At 34.4% G+C, this 8,290-nt stretch overlaps 1 protein-coding gene across 1 annotated transcript; it reads left to right on the forward strand.

The window, feature by feature from the left end:
* The first annotated feature begins 1,717 nt into the window (after positions 1 to 1,717).
* LOC105119932 (probable RNA helicase SDE3) lies at positions 1,718 to 7,586 on the forward strand. The gene is given in 5 exon segments (XM_011018125.1): positions 1,718 to 2,040; positions 2,847 to 3,630; positions 3,712 to 3,876; positions 5,282 to 6,739; positions 7,201 to 7,586. Coding segments are annotated over 4 exon segments (2,649 nt in total). The 5' UTR covers positions 1,718 to 2,040; position 2,847; the 3' UTR covers positions 7,444 to 7,586.
* Positions 7,587 to 8,290: the final 704 nt, after the last annotated feature.

Here is an 8,290-nt window from a genome sequence, read left to right on the forward strand (position 1 = left end):
TAGAAAATCTACAAAATCTACAGTTTTAAAACTATTATTATTATTATCATTATCATTAATTATTATTATTGCTATTATAATCAACATCATTACTATTATAGCTATTATTATCATTACAACTATTATTATTATTAGAAAAACTACTACCTTCATTGTAATTATTATAGTTATTATTGATTATTGTTGTTATTGTTGTTACGACTAATGTTATTGTTATTGTTACCTCTATTATTATTATGAATATTATCATCATCATTATTATTACTATCATAATAAATTACTATTATTTCCATCATTATTAACATTATTATTAGTAATATTAATAATATTATTTGTATTGTTGTTATGATAAAAATTATAAGTTTGATTTGAAAAATAAGATTAAAAATCATAAAAAAATTTATCAAAGAAAAAAAATAAAAAAGAATAAGAATAAGAACCAAACTGAAATAAATATTATTATTATTAAAAAAATTATAAATTTAATTTGAATAACAGAATTAAAAACTATAAAAGGTTTGGGAAAAAAGCCAAGAAAAAAGAAACAAATAAAACTTATAAGCCATTTAAAAAAATCAAAAAAGTTAGGATTAATTTTAAGAGATGAAAAACTTGAGGATAAAATTGAAAAAAAATTAATTTAAAATAATTTTTTCAAATAAATCAAAGTTTAAATTTAAAAAAAAATTATGTTTTTTTCATGGACAATATAAAATTCGAGACATATAAAAGAGAAATAAAAAAGAAAAAAATTAAACCTGTTCAAAACCGAACATTATTATTATACACGCACTGCTCCAAAAACAAAAAAAAAGTTACACTTAGACATATTTAATGACATAATTAAATATTTTTTTTCACCATTGCAGCTCACGTGACGGTGGTAGAGTGGTTTTTAACTCTTTTTTTTATGTGTGAAAAAAAAATCATCCTAGAACCAAATAATTATTACTAAAAAACCATTATAAAATAACAAATTGATCTTTGCAGAGATGCTTTAAGGAAGAGTCACTGCACTGTTCTAAGAAAAAAAAGGTGAAACCAACCATGCCTCTAGTCATAATTAAGTTAAAAATTGCTTTTAAGAGTACTAGAGAAAATTCATTATACAAAAAGTTTATGAAAAGAAAAAAATAATCTCAACAATTAAAGAATGATAAAATAAATCATATAAAAAAATCACTTTACCCTACAAGCCAATTATAATAGTTTTTTGTTGGGGTAAAAATATAATTCCACTATTGGAATCCACTGTAAATCAAGTCTAATATAAAATATTTTTTCCGTGCATATTAACTTTTCTTTTAATTGTTTTAAAATTTATTTTAAACAATTTCAAGCTATGTTTTAACCTGCTTAAGAATAGATTTACTCAATTAACCCGATTTTTTTCAACAATATAAATTCTCATCGAATTTAATTTAAAACCCAACTCAATCTAGCTCTGCTTGAACAGGTTATTGATCCACTGTATTCAACCGAGTTTAACAGCAGTAATCTCAACAACCACTTATTTCAGCGGGTCCAGTCCATTTCTGAAGGTCATGCAATCCAGCCATTCAGGTCCCACCAAGTCAGCTACTGGTCCATCTTACAGTTGTCATGGGTCCCATTCCTTACACACCTTGGAAATGGTTAAAAAGTCATATTTCTTTCATTCCATGGCAGCAAGGCACAGTGGTGACTTCCTGTGTGCAAGCAACTTCCTTACTAAGTTGTATGTCTCTTCATGTCAATAGCATTTCCCTGTCTTAACTTTCCTTATAATAAGCAAAGCAACAGTCTTTTGAGAACAATTTGAGACTTTAAATTACGGGGAAGCAGATAATGAAGTAACTAAAGGGTCACACTTTCACAACTGTTTGGTTCTTGGCTTTATCAAGAAACCTTAACTTCTCTTTGCAGTGCAGTTCTCTAACCATACAAAGTTGCAATATACAATTGGGTCATCTGGGTTGTCTCTGTTTTAACCAGGGCTCAATTGGAAGGCCTGAATTTTGAATATCTTGCCTTTCTTGGGGTGTTTTGATCAAAAGATTGGTACTTGTCTTCTCTTTTAAGAGTTTAGATATTGCATGTGCAGGCAAGAATGATGCTGTGTTTATAATCTTCTCTTGTTATTGCCCTTATGATCGGCATTTGCACAATTTGACTTGGTTTGCATGTGCCCTTGATTCTGATAGTTTCTTTTTGCTGTCAATTTTTAGGCTGATCATAAATTAAGAACAGAAATGGAAGTCATTTTAGTGGATTTTTGCTCGATTTATTTGTGGCTGAGACTTGGAATGGATGATACGAGTTGCCATCTAGAGTGTACTTTGTGGCCAGCCTTTTCTTTTTTAATTATTTTCCCTGTCAGTTGTTCTGTTTGGATTCTGCTAATATGCTGATATAAATTTTCTCTAGGGCATGTGAATCAGCAGTTTAGTTAAGAGGGTATCACCGAATTCTGATCAAATGCTTATAAAACTAATCACTGACTAGAAGTCTTATATAATCTGATGTTTAAACATAAATACTAGAAGTCTTATAATGATTAGAAGCTATCAGTTTCATGACCAATGGTTGGGAATCGAAAACACTAGGTTTGCATTTTATGGCATCTGAATGAAATTGTGTTAACCGTATGATGATTTTGTGATATATTTTATAGTTCACGAGGATGCTGATGTCTTTAGTTTTTGCTTGTATGTGTACATCTGTCTGCACATGGAAATTCAGTCGTTTAATCATTTACTGAAAGTTTCTGTTGTATAATTATGTTTCAGCTACTAGTTACCATCTGGAGATTTAATATTAGATGCAAGCTGTACTTTCCTTGCTAATCGCTGGTGCATTGTTGTTAGGATGGATACAATCAGAAAGGATAATGGGGATGACGAATACTCCATCATCAGAGACATGGGTGAGATTGGGTTCATTGATTTTGAGGATGACAAATCTGTCTGCAACTATGATCCTGCCACTGAAGGACCAATCGTTATATCTATCCCATTTCCCTTTGTGCAAGGGAAGCCCCAGACCATTCTTGTAGGTGAAATTTCAAAATGTGCCATTACAATAGCAAACACCACTAGTGATCCCGTGGAGCTTTGGGGAGTTCGGATATTCTGCTCAAATCCTGCAGACTCGTTTACTTTGTCTTTGAAAGAACCTCCATCTGCAAACTCGAAAGCAGAAAAATTATATGGCTTCATGGAGGGATATTCCCTCGAGGACAGAGTACTTCAGCCGCATGATACACTTACCGTTTGGTTATCTTGCAAACCAAAGGAAATGGGGTTGCACACATCTGTGGTATATTTTGATGCAGGTGATGATAGGATTGAACGCGTTGTTTTTCTTTTGGCTGAAGACAATGTCTCCCGTTCTCTGGCTCCCAACAGACCATTTTCAAAAACACCAAGAAGAAAACAATTTGTAGTTGATGAGCATGTGGTTTCCCCGCGTCCTGCCAGGGCAACAACTCATGGATTTAAGTACAAGCTTCCTCAATTTCCAATACCAATTAATCTCAGAGAGTTATTGCAGAATAAGCAAGTCCCTGATGTTACCATGGAAGATTTGAGTATGGGGACCTATGCTGCATTCTTCAGTATATTGGTTGTAATGGAAGAGCTTCATCTAGAAGTAATATAAATGATTTGCAATTTCAGGAATGTACAAATACTCAATGTCTTTAGGGTCTAACATTTTGTCATATATTTTCAGGAAGAAATGAGGTGCCATAACATGGAGGGTGTTAACATGACAAGGAAAGGGTCTCAATTTTTGGCTCTCGAGGTCCCTGGGCTGGCTGAACGAAGGCCTTCACTTGTGAATGGTGATCATGTTTTTGTGAAGCTTGAAAATGCACCTGACAGCAATGCATATCAGGTTTGTTCCTATTTTGGAAGAAAGATCTATCTCATAGGAGTATGCATGCATGCAAAATTAATATTGGCTATTCATGGAAGGATGCAAATTGGATCACCACATATAAGAAGGGCATCAATATGGGTTGTAGAATAGTTGCATAAATAACAGATTAAGTATACATCAAACAACACAAGGTAAATAACTCAATTTGACGTACAAATTACATCCGGTGCATGTGATGCCCTTCTGAACTGTGAAACAGTTACTGAATTTATTGTAGTTATCATTGTAGTGAGTCATTTTATTCTTGCAAGTAACTCTTTTGGGGAGCGTGAGTTGGTTAGTTGATGTGTAACTAGAGAGCTAGGTTATTTAAGCTTGAGAATTACAGAGTGCTTTTTAGCAGGAAGCTTTGAGCCTGATTCAGTTCTCCTTTTTTTAAAGTTATTCAAAATTGCAAGTTATAGAAAATGTTAATTTGGCAATTCACTTTATACACCTTTAATGAGATTCCCTTGTTAATTTCTTAGATATGTGTTTACCAGATGCTCAAGAACCCATTGCTTCAAATAATACTTTGCTGTTCAATGTGAATTACTTAATTACCTGCTAGCTTCGTCTAGTGTGCTGGAATACCTAGCTGAAATGGTTTTCTTGCAATCGATATAGAATGTCAGAGGATGGGGTACTTCTTTTACCATATTTGAGCTTAGAACTTCCCCCCCCCTTTCTTGGTAAAGTATCACTGACCCATAAAAGAAGAACCATGAGCAGGAAGTTATTTTATCCAATTGTTCTATGGATTCAATAAGATCTGCATCTTGCACAACATTCGGCTATTGCACTGGTCAGAGAACATATTTGGGAAGAAAAATCTAGTGATAGTCACCAAAATATTTAGTAACAATGAGTCAAGGATGTGATGAATAGTTTCCCTGCCCTTCATGTTGCTTTGTGGAGTAAAGTTGCTTTCGTAGCGTCATAATGACAAGAGAAAATTCGCCGTGACAGATCAAGTGGCAGGGGAAGGTGCAAGTTTGAATCCTTCTTTCCCCAAACTATTAAACTATAAAAAAAGGAGGTAGCCGAAGATAGCATGCCTCGAATAACATCTTGCTGACCAAAATATACACAGAATTTGCCCTATCTATTTCATTCTGTGTATAATTATCTCATGCTTTAACTTAACGTGTGACACTTGTAACTGAACTAACAGGCTAGCCTCACCCTATCAATCTTTATGGTGGAATGAGCCTATAGACACCTCCTTAAAGTGATTTTTCCCTTATTAGGGCTGGTTCTAATTTCTTCAATGGGAGGAAGAGGGTTTGATTTTCTCTTGGCAATTGGCATGTCGGATTTTGAAAAACCGGTCTTTTGTCTATTTCATTGCATTTGAAATAGTCTTACCTTTCTGTTTCAGGGATACATTTACCGAGTTGAGGCTGATGAAGTGCTTTTGAAATTTTCCAACAATCTTCATACCCATCACCGGAATGGAAACTTATATAATGTTCGATTTACATATAATAGGGTGAATATGAGAAGATTGTATCAAGCTGTGCAAGCAGCAGAGGGCTTAGAGCATGATCTTCTATTTCCATCTGAATCAACTAAAAGGAGACTGATCAAGACACCTGGATTCGTGCCTTTTACTAATAGTCTCAATCAGGAGCAGAAACATTCTGTTGAGATGATCCTTGGCTGTGAAGGTGCTCCTCCTTTTGTCATTTATGGGCCTCCAGGTACTGGTAAAACAATGACCTTGGTGGAAGCAATGTTGCAAATATATGCGACAAGAAAGAATGATCGAATTCTTGTGTGTGCTGCTTCAAACAGTGCAGCAGATCATATATTAGAAAAACTCATTAGCAATGGTGTTGCTAAAGTCAAAGAGAATCAAATCTTTAGGCTAAATGCAAGTAGCCGTTCTTACGAAGACGTTCACCCTGATCATATCCGCTTTTGCTATTTTGACGAATCCATTTTCAAATGTCCTCCTCTCAGGGCCTTGGTACAATACAGGATCATTATTTCTACGTATATGAGTTCATCCCTACTGTATGCAGAAGGTGTCAGCAGTGGCCATTTCTCTCATATCTTCTTAGATGAATCTGGCCAGGCTTCAGAACCAGAAAGCATGGTTCCTATAGCTAACTTTTGCAGCAGAGAGACTGTCGTTGTTCTAGCAGGTGACCCACAGCAATGAGGTCCTGTCATATATTCCAAAGATGCTAAGGCTTTTGGTTTGGGAAAATCTTATCTTGAAAGGCTGTTTGAATGTGAATCTTACAGAAATGATGATGAAGGTTTTGTAATAAAATTAGTGAGGAATTATCGATGTCATGCAGCAATTCTAGACCTGCCATCAAAACTTTTCTATAAAGGGGAGTTGCTTGCATGTAAAGAAGATACCTCTTCCTCCATTAGTTCTATTATGGATTTTCTTCCTAATAAAGACTTTCCAGTTTTATTCTTTGGAATTCAAGGCTTCGACGAGAGAGAAAGAAACAATCCTTCATGGTTTAACAGAATCGAGGCCAGCAAGGTTGTTGAAGTTATCAACAAGCTCAGAGCAAGTGGAGACCTAGATGAGGCAGATATAGGAGTAATAACACCTTATCGGCAGCAGGTCATGAAGATCAAAAAGGTACTTGAAAATTGGGAATTGTCAGATGTTAAGGTTGGGAGTGTTGAACAGTTTCAGGGACAGGAGAGAGAGGTCATTATCGTATCTACAGTAAGGTCAACTATAAAGCACAATGACTTTGATAGAACTTACCGTCTGGGGTTTCTTAGCAACCCAAAGAGATTCAATGTTGCAATTACCAGAGCCAGATCCTTGCTTATCATTATTGGGAATCCACACATAGTCAGCCAGGTACTTACTCTTCTCCACTCATAGTTTCAATCCAACGGATTTTTATCCACCTTTTTCTGGTTCAAGCTCCTTTCTGCTAAGGAATGCAGCTACGAACTTTCCAATCATATCTCTTGACCTCTCATTTTACCTTGCTGCCAAAATTTCGTGTCATTGTGTCAATCTTTTCTTCTGGGTTGTTGCAAAGCATGTCCAAAGGGTCAAATTAGTTCATCATGTTTGATATGGAATATGCATGTTGCATGCTGTTTTTAACATTTATGTTGATTTCTGGGTTACTCACATGTAGTCGAAACTTGACACATGTAAGCAACACAGACGAACATACTCTTTATCTACTATTAGTCAAGCATGCTTGGAACTTGTTCATGTAGTTACTAAATCATCTTTTTTTTGTCTTTTTTTTTTTTGAGCTTGTAATGTTAGCAAATTAAATGACAACTGAATTCTTCGTTTTGAAGGATCCTTACTGGGAAAAGCTTTTGTGGTTTTGTGCCGACAATAACTCCTACAAGGGCTGCCCTTTACCTGAAAGGCAATCCTCTGCATGTGAAGAGCCTATCCTGAAAAGAAATTCAACTAGTGAATTAGAGAACTCATGCCCTTCGAGAGTCAGGGAATGGTTTCAGTCACTTGATGAAGAGGTTCCACAGATTACACGGATTGTCACGGACGCAGCTGAGGGGTCTGGCTGCCGGAAATAAACTTGCTCAGACTTCCTTTTTCATATTATGTTTTCTTAGATTTAAGCATACATATATTTCTACAGTAGGGCTTTTCAAGGAATTCACGAGCTTATATTTTAGGGGACAAGTGAGATGCGTATTGCAATTTGCCTATCATGACTATTACAGATTTTTCTGTCATATTCATTTAGCCACCTTTCTCATCACCTTTACCTGCCTCCCTGTCTAATAAAAAATGCAAACTGCCTGATATGCATAGATTTCAAAATGGCTGTAGCAACTTACCATGGAGAAACACCACAATGGCATAAAGTCCACAGAATGTCTCTGTTTTTGCCTACTTCTACCGCTACAGCTCCTTGTATCGAAAATTTTTATGGCCTATTTCAAAGGCGGCATCAAATTATGATTTGAAATAACTAAATTTGGGATTCACTAATCTCCATGCTTACCATACCATCCAAGGCTACAGCTAATAAAAAATCATTGAATTGTTCAACCTGTCTTTTTTTTTTATGAAAATTTAATTTTTTTAATTTTTTTTTTAGTATTTTTCAATAATTTTGATATTCTGATAAATATTTTAAAAACCAATCACTATCATATTTTTAAACCTTTTATTTATTCCTTATTCATCTAATTATATTTCATTTTGAATGTATAGAGTTAAATTTTATCATGATGCTTAAATAAAAACCAATTTAATATTATAGTAATGATTATTTTTTTAAATATTTTTTATTTTTTAAAATTTATTTTTAATATTAATACATCAAAATATTTTAAAAAATATTTTTTTTATACAAAAATAAGTTAAAATAAACAGCCCCTGCACTTGGATCGCAAGCGCAATAATGTAGATGTG

Source organism: Populus euphratica, unplaced genomic scaffold, assembly GCF_000495115.2.
Source record: "Populus euphratica unplaced genomic scaffold, PopEup_1.0 scaffold3981.1, whole genome shotgun sequence".
NCBI lineage: Eukaryota > Viridiplantae > Streptophyta > Magnoliopsida > Malpighiales > Salicaceae > Populus > Populus euphratica.